The sequence below is a fragment of the Stegostoma tigrinum genome, chromosome 22 (genome assembly GCF_030684315.1).
Source record: "Stegostoma tigrinum isolate sSteTig4 chromosome 22, sSteTig4.hap1, whole genome shotgun sequence".
Classification (NCBI taxonomy): Eukaryota; Metazoa; Chordata; class Chondrichthyes; order Orectolobiformes; family Stegostomatidae; genus Stegostoma; species Stegostoma tigrinum.
The window spans coordinates 41,848,055-41,866,311 of NC_081375.1; the positions used below are offsets into that span (position 1 = coordinate 41,848,055).

Sequence of the window (18,257 nt, forward strand, 5' to 3'; positions counted from 1 at the left end):
GGGTAAGGGCCACACGAGACTGCGAAAGGGGGTGTCGAAGCGTCAGAAGGGAGGTCGTTGGTGTACATGGTGACGGCGGAGGGTTTGGAATCGTAGTCAGAGGGGTTTTAAAGTGGGTTGGATTGTATCTGAAAGATCAGAGGTGGGAAATGGGTACATGTGTGTAAAACTAAACGTGTCAGTTCGAAAAATAGGTGAAGGTGAAAAAGAAATGGGCTAGGAGGAGAGGACGGTTGTTGTTTCAGACGGCGAGAGGCTGGCAGCGCGAGCTCCTTGGGGAAATTTTCTTCTGGAAAGTGAATGGTGGTGGCAGCAGGGGAGCGAGCTGAAACTTGTTTGATGAATTTTTACTTGTTCAACGAAAGGAACTGTCCTCGGTCCGCCCGAGCATGGAGCGTAGCTCGTGAGAGGATGAGCCAGAAAGGCAGTCCCGTGAAGGCTTATGACTTTCTGTTGAAATTCTTGCTAGTGGGTGATAGTGATGTGGGAAAGGGAGAGATCCTGGCCAGCCTTCAGGATGGAGCTAGCGAATCGCCCTATGGTTACAACATGGGTGAGTAGTAAACACAGCCTCTCCTCAGTACATGAGCACTAAATTTAACTGACTATATTTTTCTCATCCAAAAATATACTTTATTTATAAGGGAACAATACATGACTGTAATGGCAAAATTGATTATGTACGTTGTAAACTAGATCAGTCTTTTCCAACATTGTATGTTGCTACACTTCGTTAAAATTTGCAATATTCGTTATATGTCAAATTGCGGCACATTCCAACTATCTATTGTTACCTATAGTGTTATCTATTCTGGCGCACAATGCTGAAAGGATTTAGATGGTGATCTTTTCTCAATGCATTAGTCTGTTCCAGTGTGCCACCTCAGCTGGCAGATAATGTGATTTTGGCACCATTAACCCTATGCTACTATCCCTAATTTGAATGGAGAAGTGGCAAGTATGTTTTAGTCTTAATTGTTTGTGCATTGTCATTTTCTGTTTAAAATAAACTTGCATTTAAATAGCATCATTCATACTCTGTATGTCACAGAATAGTTGAAATGGGAATATGAATTATGGATTCAATTCCTGGATTTGAGCTTAAATCCATCTATGTGTATTAATAGTTTGAGATGTAGACTTGCATCAAAGAAAGTGAAGTTGAATTATTTACCCAATTATTCTCTCCCTTGACTTCAATACCCATATCGATTGAATATAACCCATTTGCTCTGGGCGTTTTGCTGTGTTTTCGTGCTGAAACTAATTAGGCAAGCTAATGTAAAAATAAACAGGTTTGAAAGGAACACTTTGTTCTGAAATCAGCTTGGGTAATCCAAGCCTATTATTAATCAACAACAAAATATGCTACAATATTAGTGTGGATTTTGATGTGCAATCAGTGCAATAAAGCATCCAGATGCCATCCTATCTTGAGCTTTGAATTCATTTTAAAGGTTATCCAAGCAAAGAAAGTGTTGAGTGATCTACTTAGCAGTTTTGCAGTGAAGCTATTTAGATGCAAAGTATTGCTGTTACATGATAGCTGTGTGATGTCTGTACAGTATTTGCATTCTTCGTAAAGCTTTAAAGTTTTTTGGCTATTTCAATAAAAATATTTTTAGATATGCATGATTTTGGTAATGTAATGTGCTTGCTCAATCAGATTTTTCTTAACTTTTCCAAGATATTTCAGTTAAATCTGTTTTGAAAACCAAAAGTAAGAAATGCAACTAAACTTGCAAATGGCATTATTGTGAAATTGAAGTGCAGGTGTGCTTATTCAATTAAATTAATTATTTGTAATGGGCCAGCATTTAGACTTTGGGAGGGGTGAATGGTATTGATTTTATAAGTGTTGTGACTGTTGTTTTCTGCCTAGGATTGTCAAATGCTATTCCGTTTATGAGGAGCTTTTTTTTTGATCATTTTGATTTCATTGTAGTATGCATCTAATTAGAAAATGTGAAATTTCATTGAAATGGAATTCTAATATTTTTCAAAGTGAGAGCCTGATTTTGGTAATAGCAGCATTCTTCCTTGTGAGTCCTGAAATATTATGTCCAAGTCTCTTCAAACAATTTGTGCTCATGATCCTGGCCAACACTGTGGCATGATATCTGAGATGTTAAATTATGACCTCATGTAGTTTAAAGATATCTATGTGTTATTCAAAGTGCAGAGAATTCCTCCTCGCATGTTCTATTCTGTCCAACTTTTTCTCCCTCGACCGACACAACAGCTTGTATTTGTGTGGTGCCCAGATGGAAATGTAATGTCACAAAGCGTTTCACAAAGGCACTGTGCAACGAAGTATACCACAGATGTTGGATAACTTATAAGTCGAATGACCGGAAGCTTGGGCAAAGAGACGTTTTCAGGAATTTATTTTTAAGTGGAGGAAAGCAAGTTGGAGAATTTAGTCAGGAAATTGCAGATCTTGGGGTCTAGGCAGCAGATGGCATAGCCATTAATGTTGCCGAATTTAAAATGGAGAATTCATGAGAGAAATTAGAGGAGTGTAGTATCTGAGTAGTGGAGCTGAAAGAGCTTGTAGAGACAGAGGTGTGGAGGCATGAAGGTTTTAAATTTAATGTCAAGATGCTGTTTGACTGAGAGCCAGTGTTCAACAAGGAACAGTGGGATGATTGGAGATTAGAACTTCCTGCTAGTTAAGATACAAGCAACAGAGTTTTGGATGGCCTTGTGTTATGGAGTGCTGAATGTTAGATACAAACCCAGGCTTTGTTGATCAACCCTTGTGAAGGCATGAATGAAGGTTTCAGCAACTGAAGAATGATATCAGCTAATATTGTCCAACTACATATCTCAGCACTTTTGTGGATCTTGGTAGTGCTTTTTGTTATTTTTTGGAGTAGTGACTACACTTCAAATCTATATATATTTGACTGACAGCTGTTTTGATACTGCCCAACAATTGACTAGCTCAGGAAATGTAAATAGTTCCACAACAAAAATACCCCAAGATCCCTGTGTTCCTCTAAGCTACCCAGTGTCCTGCCATTCATTTAAATCCTCCCTCATTGTTTTTATTTCTCCAAAGTGCATCACCTTGAACTTTGAAAATATAGTTTTCGGAGACGTTCAATATGTTCTTCACACTCCTGTGGCAATGTATATTTAAGTCTACATAAATACATTTGCGTTCTTTATTTAAATTGTTTTCTTTAATTGGAGTAATTTCTATGTATTCAAAAATTGGTTAGCTTCTAACCATCTAACTTCAAACTAATTTATAGAAGTTAGATAACTATTTAACAAATGAAGAATGGATCTAGGTAAATTTAAATTTACCTGCCATTCATTTAAATACTCACTCATTGTGTTTCTTTTTCCAAAGTGCTAAACCTCGAGCATATCAGGGTTAAATACCATCTGCCATTGGTCTGCCCACCTGACCAACCCAACTATAGCTTCCTGTAACCAACAACCACCTACTTCACTATTAAACACGTTATCAGTGTTGGTGTCATCTGAAAATTTGCTGAAGTGTTTCCTCAACCCCCATGTTCTGCCACTACCCTTTCTGTCCTTTTTACTGAGCCGTAGGCAGGGGTGTCTACAGTAGACAATGTGCTGGAACAGTACCACTAATACTGTCTGTCAAAAATCCTGCAAAATCCGCAGGGAGGATAGACGAACCAAAACCAGCGTTCTTGACCAGGCCAATATCCCCAGCATCAAGGTACTGCCCGCCCTTGATCGGCTGGTTATGACACGAGACTCCCCAAGCAGGTGCTCTACCCCCAGCACCAAAATGGCAGATAAGCCCTTAATGGACAAGGGAGACTCTCCAGACCTCCCAAATGAAATATAGTCCTCCCACTGACACCTGGAAATCCCTCTGACAAAGCCATGCTGACTATCCCTAAATAATCCATGCCTGCCTAAGTGGGGATTGATTCGCTCCGTCAGAATTTTCTCCAATAGCTTCCATCTCACTGCCGTGAAACTCACCAGTCGGTAACTTCCTGGTTCATCTCAACCACCTGTCTTGAAGTGGAACCATATTAGCTGTCCTCTGGTCCTCTGGCACTTCCTCTGTGACCAGAGAGGAATTAAATATTTGTGCTGGTATGTATTGAATTCAAATTTGAAACTTGCAGACCTCAGTCCCACTGTATGTCCTGATTTTGCTGTCAGCAATGGGTGAGTGACACTTGCAATTCATTATGTTTACAACTATCATAGACTTCTTCTTGTTTTGAGAGTTTTTCTCACAATTGCAGCATTTATGAATGAGAAGCATGAACATACTATTTGTTTTTCAAGCTTGCTCCACCGTTTCAGAAGATCGTGGCTGATCTGATTGTAACAATTCCACATTTCTGCCCAACCCTGACAACCTTGCACCTTTTTTTGCTTACAATATATTCACCTTTACCGGAAAAATATTTTATGTTCTTCCACTGCCTTTTCAGGAAGAAAGTTCCAAAAACCTATGTTTTTGTGAAAGAAAACTTGCCTCATCTCTGTTTTGAATGGGCAACCTCAATTTTTAAATTTTAGCTTCTAGTTCTAGATTTTAAGTATTAGGTCTCCAATGTAGTATGAGTTCTCTGGAGAAAATCTGGGACATGCCTGAATAGGGAAAGCAATAGTATGTCTCTAAAACCAGAATTTTAAAAAAATCATTGAATGTGGAGAGTTTAAATCAGGAATCAGAAGTTGAGTTGAATATTCTAATGTAAAATCATGAAAAAAATTGTTGATTGAGAGTAATTTTTAAGAAAGGCAGGAAAATGTTTTTAAAAAAAAACCTGTCATTAATTGCATTATTTTTGAAAATCCAAACCCAAAGGAATGAGATACCACTGTGCTACAGTCCTTGTAAAAACAACCTTTGCAAAAAAAGTATGACTTTCCTATTGACACGTGCAAAGGCGGAAGCATGATTTTATGTTTTAAGACTTGTACTGTAGTAAAAAGACTAAACTAATTATCAACTAAACATTAATGAAAACAAATACAAGCTACAGAAAAGGCTTCCATCTCCCATTAACCCCTAATATACTTGAAAGTTTCATACTGTATTTATAAATTATGTCACTGTTCTTAAACTTGAGTTTAAAGTTCACTTCCTCCCAAGATGAGGCTAGCTACATTTTCCTTTGTGTCCAGGTGCTAAAGTTTGCATCTTATTCACTAGGTTTGCACCTGGACAACTGTCCCCATGGCAACCTGGTTTCATGGTTTTGTTTCTAGGCAGAACTTGTAGGACATCACATCCTCCTGTCTGCCATTCTGTTTTATCTTGATTTTAAGGGAGGGTTTTAGATTAGATTAGATTCCCTACAGTGTGGAAACAGGCCCTTCAGCCCAAAAAGTCCACACCGTCCCTTGAAGCATCCCACCCAGACCTATCCCCCATAACCCACACACCCCTGAACACTACGGGCAATTTAGCATGGCCGATCCACCTAGCCTGCACATCTTTGCACTGTGGGAAGCACCCGGAGGAAACCCACACAGACATGAGGAGAATGTGCAAACTCCACACAGACAGTCGCCCGAGGCTGGAATCGAACCCCTGTCCCTGGCGCTGTGAGGCTGTAGTGCTAACCACTGAGCCACTGTGCCACCTGTAAAGTCTTGCTTTTGATTGCATAAAAGTGAAATTACAGTACCAGAGAGATTATTTAGCAACAATTTAGATTTATCATGCCATCCAAAACCTTATTCACTCCTGCATGGATAAGCTGTATAAGTTTGTGGTGTATCTAGTAGGTAAATATCACAACTTAATTTCATTAATTTCAATTCTGAATCTGTCAGTATGATACTAGTCAAGTGAAAGTTATGGACGTACTTCAAACAGATTCCTGGATTCTGTCATTTCTGCTAATTTGCAGATGCTGGAAATACTTGTGAACTTTATTCCCTTGTAAATTATAAAGTCCAGGAGACTGTAAGTGAGTCATCAGACCCTTGGGACACCTCCGTATAGGAAATAAATGTTGCCTTGCAAGTACTGCTCATATTCCATATCAGTCCATAAATTGTTTTGTTTTAGCAAGTATTGAAAAGGAAATTTATTTTGAGAGAAAATTAATGAAGACAATGTATAATGAAAAATTAATTTTCTTTTAATAATTAACTGGTACATTAACATATTTGAATTTGTAATTAGAATGAATGAAGTAAAATAAATTTTACTCGCTTGCAAATGTTACAGTTCATGTCAAGACACGTCTTGGTGGTTGTTCACTGAAAACCTGTTTCTAATACTTAATAAGACGTAATCAGGCAACTTGAAGTTTTCGGTGATTACAAGGCTGGGAACTGATTGGGAAGGATAATTTCACTGTTGACTGGGATATGGATTATGTTTAGGCAAATGAGATTAATTTAGAATGGCATCCTGGTTGACGTAGACATTTTGAGATGAAGAGCCTGTTTCTGTTCTGGGCTGTGTTCTATGAATTGATTTGTCAATTTAAGTACCAGGAGGAGTTTGGAGTTGGTTGCTTTTCTTGTGCATGGAAACTGTTATAGGTCTGGTCCAAGTTTATGGTGAAAACATAAAAGTGTTCCTGACTTGTTATTAGGTAGACAAGGCTATACTACCTGGAATTTAGAAGCACATGACATCATTGAAACATGTAAAATTCATGACGGAATTTGAGAATGTTTCTCCTGTCTGATCAGTTTGGAACTATAGTCTCCAGAATAAGGAGATTGAGACATTTCTTGACTGAAAGGATTTTGGTTCTTGATCGTTGTCCACCCGTATCATCAGCTGTGCTCAATTAGGGAGTTTTCTTTTAAGGCCAAGATCAATAGATCTTTGCATACAAAGGGAATTGAGAGAGATGGCAACAGAATTAGGTGGTATTAAGGTAGATAATCAGCCATGGACTAATTGAAGAGCATCCTGTTTATTGATTTTTGCAGAGTACACTGGAGGGGCAAAATCATAGAATCATCATAAATTCCCCAAGTGCAGAAAGAGGCCATTCAGTCCATCTAGTCTACAGTGAACCTCGAAAGAGCATCCCACCCTATCCCTGTAAAGCTGCACTTGCCATGGTTAGCCCACCTCGTCTGTACATCCCTGAATAAAATGGACAATTTAGCATGGCCAATCCACCTAACCTGCGCACTTTCAGACTGTGAGAGTAAAATAGAGCACCTGGTAGAAATTCCACACAGATAGTGGGTGAATGTGTAAACTCCACACAGGTGACAACCAAGGCTGGAATTGAACCTGGTCCCTGGTGCTGTGACGTGACAGTACTAACCACTGAACTACCTAAATGGACTCATTCCACTCCTAATTCTTATGTCTTTTTGTAATTGTACACCCTAGCATTTTTAATTTTTCTTCATTTTTCATTGTGGGCTGAAATGGGAATATAACTGGTTTAAAAATGAAGAACTTTTGAAAATGTGTTTAACTTTTTTAAAATTTGTAAGAAACTTGATGCTTATTCTAAGTATTGTTTATACAGCCACTTCAAGTGGCTGTGGAAGGCTAGTTTGTGGATGAGCTGGTACCAGGGAGTGTTTCTGGATAGAAATTTGGCTGATAACAAGTATGGCTCGTCTGTGGTCTAGTGACCAATTGTTCTGCTTGCCAACAACTATGATTGACAACCTTCCATAGCTGCTCAGCTATCTGGATGAAGCTTTGACAGAAACCAGAGGACCACTTGAGGAGGAGGAGGAGGAGGAGGAAGAGCTGCTTTTTGTTCAGCATGAAAAAGCACTTTAAGCCTGAAGAAAGCCAGTTTAGTTTTCCCTCAGCAGTTCTTGAAAATTGAGTTCTTAGCCTGTAAGCAAAAGATTTTATGAATGCAAACCAACCACATTGTACCTTCCACAAGCATGAGAAATCATCTGAGAAAGAGAATCCAAGTGAAAAGTGCCATCTCAGCACACCTGGTGAACAAGGGCCATTGATCTGCCAATCTTTACGTCCACTCTTCAACCCTTTCTTTGTCTTCCTACCTGTGTCTTTCTGACAGCTTTGTATACAGGGTGAGTTTCTAATGGGGTTAGAGTTTTAACTAGTTGAATTATATGTTGATGGTTTATCAATGATTAACTGGAGCTAGAATTTCTTAATTTAGAATAAATAGTCTTCTCAAGTACAGAATCTGCTCCATGCTCTCTGTCATCTGAGTCTAAATGTTGGTGGTAGAATTTCACTTGCTGTTTGTATACTTATATTTTGTGACAATTCTGACAACAGTGTGTCTTGTTTCTCAACATGTTGCTCCAGTGAGGCACAATATAATTTAGTAATCCAAATGGAAGTACTTCCAAGATATCAGATTATATGATTTGAAATGATGCTTTTTTTAAAATTCCCAAATGTTAAAATACATTACATAATAAACCTCGCACCATGTATCGCTGGATCTGTTAAGATTTCCTATCAATTCTTCAATGATTGAAGTACCCCTGTAGCCAAACACCAAAATAAGAAAAAAAAAATTGCAATTACATTGGAGGTTCAAACGAAATTCCTTTTAAGATTTTGAAACAAACTCTGGCCCCTGATTAATTGGTGCAGTTTGCTGTTTATTTTATGATATTGATCGTTTTAGCTTGCACTTTACTGCCAAAGTATACAAAATGAAACTGAAGGGGTTTTAAATTATTCTGTTCTTAGTCCAAAGAACAATTCAAGTTTGGTCATTTCACAGTAAAAATGTAATGCAAACAAGATGTTCTTTGTATTTGACAGTAACCGCAAAAAAAATGTTCCTTACATTCGTTCATTTAGAGGATTATGGCTCGACCTATCTAATTAGAAACCAAATTGAGGGAAATAAATTGGAATTAAAGGGAGAACTCTGACGTCAGTAATATTACAATTCTTTTCTTAAAAATATTATTGGTGTGAAATGGGTATGACACTTTGAAACTTTGGTTGTCCTTTGAAGAATGGCCTTTGCAGGTTGGAATTGGCAGACCTTGTAAGTAGTGCTATTTGAAAGAAAAGTGTATTTGATGATGACTTTTTTTATCCTTGGGGCATTTGGAGTGTTCAGGTAGTTCAGGACTTGTCTAAGGCCAAGACTGTAATCTTAGGGGATACTTTGCAGCTCCAATATGTTGATTTTTAATTTTTTCTATCACACTGCTAGGAGAATCAACAGGCAAAAAATAACTCTCAATAGTGTAAGTGTTGTAGTGCCAATTGTTACATTCTTCAGCTAGAAGGAAATTTAATATTTGTCATCGTATTTTGAAAATTCTGTACATTTACTTCACTACATACCCTTTGCATCAAAATGGACAATTTGGTCTGCTTACTCAGCTCCTAGATCATCCATGGAAAAAATGCGATGTTGTATGAAATTTATTTCATGAAAGGGGTGTTCAAACTTTACCATTTCATACTGGAGTTCAAGCAGTCTTCAATTCAAAGTATTGCTGTGTAGTGTAATTTTAGTAGCCACTGTCAAAACAAAATTTCCCTTGTTAAATATTTTGATGCTAGCATAATAGGTATGAAGGTGTCCTTCTCATAATCTTAAAAAATCATGCTCAGATAAATGAATCACCCAGCACTATTCATTCATGAAAGGATTTTAGCAAGTGTGATTTAAAGAAAAATTCTGCGTGTCTAGACCAGCAGTAATAACATGGTCAACACTTTGCAAATTTCATTTAATTATCTTAGCCGTTGGTAATGGTCCCAAATTGCAGGTCAAGGTTACTTTACCAAATATAGAGCTGTAGAGTCACACAGCATAGAAACAGGTTCTTCGGCCCACTATATCTATGATGATAAACACCAGAATATATTTACCTTCTTTAAGAATGAGCCACAGTAATTTTAAATGAATTTAGTGGCATTGCAAAACAGTATGAACATTAGTGTGAAGTTTTTGCAGAACAAATTCCTTGCAAAGTGGAGAGTTTCTAGTAAATTTCTTTCAATTCGGAATGCATATGTACGCTTGTTTTCATTGAGAGTTTAAATAAAATCCAATTTACTTGGTGAATTCAGAAGAAAAATGGCTGGTTATGAAGATAGATTTTATTCAGTTCCATTTCAGAGGTCTCAATTTGATTGAACTGTTTCATAAAGTGCATTTATAACAATGTATATTGTTTAAATTATGCAATAACAATATGCTATTACAGATGCACACGTTTGGGATAAATTTTAAATGTTTTAAAAGCATGACTTGTTTGTCTGCTTTGAGTAATTATGAAAGCAATACAGTCTTTACAATAGTAGTGTGATTTTGTGATTTTGGGTTATTTAGAAGGAAACCATAAAGAGGCAGATACAAATCCTTTGGAGATAATAAGAACTGCAGATGCTGGAGTCAGATAACAGTGTGGAGCTGGAGGAACACAGCAGGTCGGGACCCTTCTTCAAAAATTTCTGAAGAAAGGTGCTGACCTAAATCGTCAACATTCCTGCTACTCTGATGCTGCCTGACCTGCTGTCTTCCTCTGGCTCCACACTGTTACCTCTAGATACAAATCTTTCCTTGTTTTTTAACTTCAATGTGGAGCAGAGCTGGATACGGTTGTCGAACAGTCCTTTTAAAGCACAGGGTCATCTATTTTTGAATGGATGAGTTGGCATCATTTAAGTTTGTTTGCCTTCATGAATGGAATTTTATTCATATTCAAGTGGCAAGATGGAATCTTATTGTGTTTTTTGGAGGAGTCACAGCATTGTCATTGTGTAGGCCAAGTGCATTCATGACAATTGTGCTAATGGCAAGGCAAAGAGAAATCGTATTGGCGGAAGGCAGTGTTATACACAAAGAGGAGACACTCAGTTATAGGTGGGAATACTGTGCATTTTTAAAATTAATCTTTTGTCTCTGATCCCAAGATTATCCAAACACTGTGAAGCTCTGGGCCTCCAAGATACCTTTTGTGACTCCAGATGTAGTCAGCTCCCAAGCAAACCTGACACACAATGTTGTTTTACTTTAGCATTGTTTAGGAAATAATGATAGTTGCCTGTTTTATTTTAAATATGCCATGGGCTTCCTGTTCGGCAATGGAATGGGACTCCTGAGTTGGAGCTCATCCATCCCATTCGTTTTGTTTTCTTTTTTCTCTTGTTTCTTTTTTTCCCTTTTCTAGTTACGTCTCAACCTCAGACCTAAGCGTGAACGCTGTGGAACCCAGCACAGACCTGAGTCGAAGCTCTGTTAATTTTTACTTTCTCTGCTTTTCTTTAACGGCAACCTTCTTTACCCGCTCTGGAGAGCACCCAGTAGCTTCAGTGATGGCTGCATTGCTGAGATCAACCCAGTGTGGTCTTAAGGTAGTGGCAACATTGTAAGTAGAGGCAAGGTGGTATCAAAAAATGGTGACCCGGTTCTGCAGCAGTGGTGTGGCGTCGGGGACCCATGCTGATGATCGTCTCAGTGTCAGGGTGGAAGAACCCGGAGCAACATCCATAGCCAAGCACTTAAGAAGGACTGTAATGCTAAATTGTTTAACTTTGTTTCTTTATTTTCTACTTTTACACATAAGATTTTGTACCTTTTGTATCTAAGATGGTGTTGGAGAATGCAAGATAATAAAGTGTGGGACTGGATGAACACAGCATGCCAAGCAGCATCTTAGGAGCACAAAAGCTGACATTTCGGGCCTAGACCCTTCATCAGAAAAGGGGGATGGGGAGAGGATCCTGAAATATATAGGGAGAGAGAGGGAGGCAGACTTAAGATGGATAGAGGAGAAGATAGGTGGAGAGGAGAATATGGGTGGGGAGGTAGGGAAGGGATAGGTCAGTCCGCGGAGGATGGACGAGTCAAGGGGGCGGGATGAGCTTAGTAGGTAGGAAATGGAGGTGCGGCTTGAGGTGGAAGGAGGGGATAGGTGAGAGGAAGAACAGGTTAGGCAGGCAGGGACGAGCTGGGCTGGTTTTAGGATGCAGTGGGGTAGGGGAGATTTTGAAGCTTGTGAAGTCCACATTGATACCATTGGGCTGCAGGGTTCCCAAGCGGAATATGAGTTGCTGTTCCTGCAACCTCCGGGTGGCATCATTATGGCACTGCGGGAGGCCCATGATGGACATGTCGTCTAAGGAATGGAAGGGGAGTTGAAATGGTTAGCGAGTGGGAGGTGCACAGTCAGACTGCATTGTATGGTATAGTATTTCAACTTGTACTTTAGTTTGTCTGTGTGAGATATGTCCAAAGGAACTTAACTCTGGCTTTACCATAGGTTTCCATAGGAATCAATCATTCACTGAAAATGAATTCACTGAATGTGATTTTTCAGGAATACAATCACAATTTGAGGACTTAGTGTACTTCCCATTAGGGTTTGAAGCACAATAGCCTTTGTTACAATCACCTGTCTGTGATATTCTACTTAGACTCTGAACTTGAAAGGTGTACAATAGGTGGTGGCCTCTGCTATTGATAGCTATGCAACTGATTCACCCTAAAATGGCCAGGTGTGTACTCCCTGTAATGACTGATTTTGATTTAGCTGTAATGATCCCTATCTGAGCTGACTCACTGATCATATGACCACTTGGGCAAGAAATGGCAGATCATCAGAGCATATGAGCCATCGACCTCAGACAAGCTGTAAAAAATGGCAGGAGAGATCTGAAGATTTTGTCATTTTTTTTTCCCTCTCCTTTTGGAATTTGAGTTGATTTGGTGTTGTATTAAATGTTCTTGATTAGACTTGACTTTTTTCAGAAAGAATGCCAATCAACTAAATTTCCGATGGAACCTCACGGAGTTGGTATCAGCAGTTCCAAGATGAGTTGAAAGACCAGATAATGCCTTTAAATAAGAACAGCAGTTAAATGATAGTTTATGAAATGGAACATTTGAAATGTTTGGTACAATTATTTAACTTATAATCAAAACTTTCTGGACTTGTAAGATCTGGGAAGAAAACAACATCTGCAGTTTCGTAAGTGTCAGGCATTTTGATCTATTTTTGCTTTTGGTGACACAACAATGTTATAATTATTTATAACACTAGTACCTTTTTTTGCTTTTGTGCTATGTAACTATGACGACCTGGGTAATTTACAGCACTAGTTGCATTACTGATAACATATGAATTGTTGTATTTGTGTCAGCTGTGTAATCCTGCAAAGTCACCTCTAAATTGGAAAAGAGGAAGGCAGTATACAAGAAAATTACTATTTTTGTGTTTTGTAAGAGCTGCTAGGAAGGTTGAGATTAGACTGCAAGTAGGAATATAAATATAACTGCAGCTTTAGTTGTACAGCATTTAGAATTATACTCTTGTTAAGATAGCAGCCATAAGTATAGCAGCTTGGAGATTTTGTGACTGGGGTTAATAATGCAGAAAGTTGGACTGATGATCTGGAAACAAGATCAAATCACAGCAATTTGGGTATTTAAATTGTCAACTAAATAAATCTGGAACCAAAAAAACATTATCCACAATTGTGACCATAATGCTGGTTGTGGTAAAAATCTAATAGATTTATTAAGGGAAGAAAACATGTCATCTTTGACTAGACCAAAAAGAAGGTAACTGTAGATGAGTTAGTTTAGCGTCTGTTATTGGGAAAATAGAATTGTAGAATTCCTGTAGTGCAGATAGAGACCATTTGGCCCATCGAGTCTCACCAACCCTCTGAAGATCATCCCGCACAGACCCACAACCCCACATTTTTCCCGTGGATAATCCACCTAGCCTGAACGTCCCTGATCACTGTGGGGCAATTTAGCATGACAAATTCACCTAACCTGCACATCTTTGGACTCTGGGAGGAAACCAAAGCGCCCATGCAGACACAGAGAGAACTTGCAAATTCCATACAGACAGTCACCGGAGGTCAGAATCGCACCTGGATCCCTGGCGCTGTAAGGCAGCAGTACTAGCCAATAAGCTACCCCAGTGATGGAGCCTATTGTAAGGAAGCTAATGGTAGAGCACTTAGAAATGCATAATACGATCAAGCAGAATCAGCATGGCTTCATGAGGAGAAATTATTCCTGACAAATTTACTAGGATTCTTTTTGAGGTGATAGCAAGCAGGATAGATAAAGGGAAACTATGCATGTGGATTTGGATTTTCAGATTGATAAAATACCACACAATGGGCTACTTAAGAAAAATCATGATGTTGGAGCTAGTATATTAGCATGCATGGAAGATTATCTAATTAATAAGAGGCAGAGTTGGGAAAAGAGGGGCATTGTCAAGATGGCAACTCATAACTAGTGGAGTTCCACAGGGATCAGTGCTAGGACCACAATTATTTACAATGTATATTAATGACTTGGATGAAGAAGGTGAATGTACTTTGGCTAAGTTTACAGATAACACAAATAGGTGGGCTGGCAAATTGTGAGGATGGTAGAGTCTGCAGAAGGACATAGATTCAGTGAGTGGGGAAAAAACTTGGCAGATGGAATTGGGAAAATGTCAGGTTCTGCACTTGGGCAGAAGGAATAGAGGAGCTGAGTATTGTCTAAGTGGAGAAAGGCTGCACATATCTACAGTACAGAGGGATCTGGGAGTCTTTGTGCATGGATTGCAGTAAGCTAGTATTGAGATCAGAGGGTAAAGGGGAAGGCAAATGAGATGTTACAATTTATTTCAAAGGGAATGAAGTATATAAGGGAGGAGGCTTTGCTAATTCGATGCTGAGCACTAGTCAGACAACAAAAACAAAGTTGCTGGAAAAGCTCAGCAGGTCTGGCAGCATCTGTGAAGCTTCTAGTCAGACAACGTCTGGAATACTATGAACAGATTTTGGGCCCCTTACCTAAAGAAAGGTATACCGGAATTAGTGGCAGTCCAGAGAAGGTTCACTAGGCTGATCCTGGGTATGGACTCTCTTATGAAGAGATGTTGAATATGTTGGGCCTGTACTCATTGTAGTTTAAAAGAATCAGAGGCAACCTTGTTGAACATCTAAGATTCTTGGGGGACTTGACAGGGTAGACGTGGAAAGATTGTTACGTCTTGTGGGAGAGTCTCGGAACAGAGGGCACAATCTCAGAATAAGGGTTTGCATTTAAGATGGAGATGAGGAATTTCTTCTGAGGGCAGAAAATCAGTGGAATTCTTTTACTGCAGAGGTCTGTTGAAGCTGGGGCATGATGTATACACAATGTTGAGATTGTTTTATGAATCAGTAAGGGAATTAAGGGTAGTGGGGAAAGGGCAGGAAAGTGCCATCAAGGGCCATTGGATCAACTGTCATTTTGTTGAATGGCAAAGCAGAGTCAATGGACTGATTAGCCTACTTTGAATATTTTATGGTCTTTATGGTCTGACCTGTTTGAAAGTGCAGACGCAGCAATAACAGTGCTCTGAAATAACCTTGTAAACCATTTGGTGACCACAGCAAAGTACTTCAGTACAAAATAAGACAAACTTCCTGTCTTCCTGACAAAACATGACAAAGGTACAAGGTCGATCTGCAAAGCCCTTCTCCTGAACGTTTGGGCATTTGTGATAAAATTAGGAGGCTGATGTCATGCTCACAATCATACCTTTTTGCCAATATGGTAGACTCCTCCATAACCATCTCTGGATATGGCCTCTCTACTATCAGGATAAATCCACCACTGATAACAACACTGGTAATGGAGTTTTGGTCACTGACTTTCATCCCATAAGGCCTCAGCATTTTGGTTAATCAAGAGTAAAGAAACTTCCTGCTAACTGCCACTTGTTGCGCCTTCATTTGCTGAATCGTCACTTTCAATTACACAAAAATATACTCTTACTAATGGACATGAAAGCCCCAAACTTGAAAATAGCATGCTAGTGCCTGTCTTAACTTAGCTGTCTGGCAACTGAAGAACACCATAAGACCATAAGATAAAGGAGTAGAATTAGGCTATTTGGACAATTGTCTGCTCCACTGTTTAATCATAGCTGATACATTTCTCAACCCCATTCTTCTGCCTTCTCCCAGTAACCCTTGATCCCCTTACTAATCAAGAACCTATCTATCTCTGCCTTAAATACACTCTTGCTTGGCCTCCACAACTTTGTGACAATGAGTTCAACAGAATCACCACCCTCTAGCTGAAGAAATTCCTCGTCCTCCTCTCCAGTGGGCACCATGGTGGCTCAATGGTTAGTGCTGCTGTTTCAGTGCCAGGGACCCGGGTTTGATTTCACCCATGGGCAATGGCCTGTGTAGAGTTTGCCCGTTCTCCCTGTGTGTGCGTGGGTTTCCTTCCACAGTCGAAAGATGCGCAGGTTAGGTGGACTGGTCATGCTAAATTGTCCCTAGGGTCCAGTGATCTGCAGGATTGGTGGATTATGGGAAATGCAGGGTTACAGCGATAGGGTAGGGAAATGGATCTGGCTGGGGTGCTGTTTGGAGGGTCAGTATGGACCTGATGTTTTCACAAGATGATGATATTCTCGTTTCTAACGAGCCACCCCTTATCTTTGAAGCTGTACCCTCCTATCTTACTCTCCCCTACTAGTGAAAACATCTCTACATCTACTCTGCCCATTCTCATTGTGGACCCCCGCCAATCCCAGCACATGCTGCCTTAGATGCAGGACCTAAAATGGCTCGCAATAGTCCAAATGCGGCCTGACCAGAGCCTGATAGAGTGTCAGCAGAACTTCTCTGTTATTGTATTGTAGCCATCATGAAATAAATGCTAACGTTGATCTGCCTTCCTAACAGCCAACTGAACCTTCATGTTAAGCTTAGGAAAATCTTAAATCAGGGGACTTGCAAATCTCTTTTTGTGTTTCAGATTTCTGAAGCCATTCCCCATCTAGAAAATAGCCAATGTCTCTTTCCTTCCTACCAAAGTGCATTACTTCAACTCTTCGCACATTATATTCCATCTGCTATTTCTTTGCCCTCTCTCCTAACTTGTCCAAGTTCTTTTGTAGCCTCCTCACTTCTTCAACACCACTTATTCCTCCACCTATCTTGTGTCATCTGCAAATGTAGCAATAGTACCCTCCGATCCTTTGTCCAGATTTTTAATACACAGTGTGAATAGTGATCACAACACTCATCCCTGTAGAAGTCCAAGTCACAGGCTGCCAACCTGAGAAAGACCCCTCTGGGCAATCCTCAGCCAAGCCTCTGTCCAATCCCCTAATGCCAAGGGCTCTTAGCTTATTTTAACAGCTTCCTGTGTGGCACCTTGTCAAAGGTCTTCTGGAAATCCAATTGAATACGTCCATTGGCTCTCCTTTGTCTAACTTGCTCGTTGTTTCCTCAAAAATTCTAACAGATTTGTCAGGTATGACTTCCCCTTGATGAACCTGTGCTGACTCAGTCCTACTTTTACCATGCAGCCCTAGTACTCTGCAATCTCATCCCTAGTAATGGATTCTAAAATCTTACTGATGACTGAGGTCAGGCTAAACAATTTATAATTTCTGTCTTCTACCTCTCTCCCTTCATCACCAGGGGTTTTATATTAACCACTTTCTAGTTCTTTAGGACCCTCCTTGACCTCAGTGATTACTGAAAGATCACCACCAATGCCTACACAATAGCCTCAGCAATCTCCTTTGTAACTCCTGGTGTGTAATCCATCGGTCCAGGTGACTTACCAACCTTCATACTATTCAGTTCCCCAAGCACCTTCTCATTAGTGATGGCCACCTTACTCACCTGAATCTTTTGACTCCTTTGAAGTTCTGATATGCAATTGGTATTTTCCCAGTGAAGACTGATCAAAGTACCTATTTCCGTTCCTCAACCATTTCTTTGTTACTCATTACTACTTCTCCAACCTTATTGTCCAGCAGTCTAATGTCCACTCTGGCCTCTTTCCTTACCTATATTATGTATGTGAAAAATGCTTACAGTCTTCTATTTTATAATTCTAGCTAATTCATCCTCATTTTTCATTATCCTCTCTCTTGTTGCTTTTCTTGTAATCTTTTGCAGGTTTTAAAAGACTTCCCACAAATCCTTGCCACATTGTATGCTTTTTCTTTTAAGCTGACCTGGCATCCCTTGTCACGGTTGTCTTGTATCTTACTTCTTCATTGGGATAAATTTCTGCTTTACCTCTTGAATTACCACCAGAAACCCCAGCCATTGTAATTCCACCATCTTACCTGATAGGCTCCTCCTCTAATCAGCCGTGGCCAGCTCCTCATTCATTTTTGTAGTTAGTATTGCACAGCAGTAATACTGATACATATGATTTCAGTTTCTCCCTGTAGAATTCACCCTGCAGTTCAATCATGTTATGGTCACTGAACCCTATGGATTCCTTTACCTTGTGGTCCTAATCAAGTCTCCTTCATTACACGTCACGAAATCCAGAGTCACCTGCTCCCTAATGGACTCT

The 18,257-nt window shown here is 39.6% G+C and overlaps 1 protein-coding gene across 1 annotated transcript in view; it reads left to right on the plus strand.

Annotated features, from left to right (window-relative positions):
* The first annotated feature begins 13 nt into the window (after positions 1-13).
* LOC125463830 (ras-related protein Rab-40B) overlaps positions 14-18,257 on the plus strand; it is a 63,738-nt gene continuing 45,494 nt past the window's right edge. Inside the window, exon 1 of the mRNA XM_048555590.2 lies at positions 14-553. Within this exon, the coding sequence (XP_048411547.1) occupies positions 301-553 (253 nt within the window). The 5' untranslated portion in view covers positions 14-300. The remainder of the gene's footprint in view (positions 554-18,257) is intronic.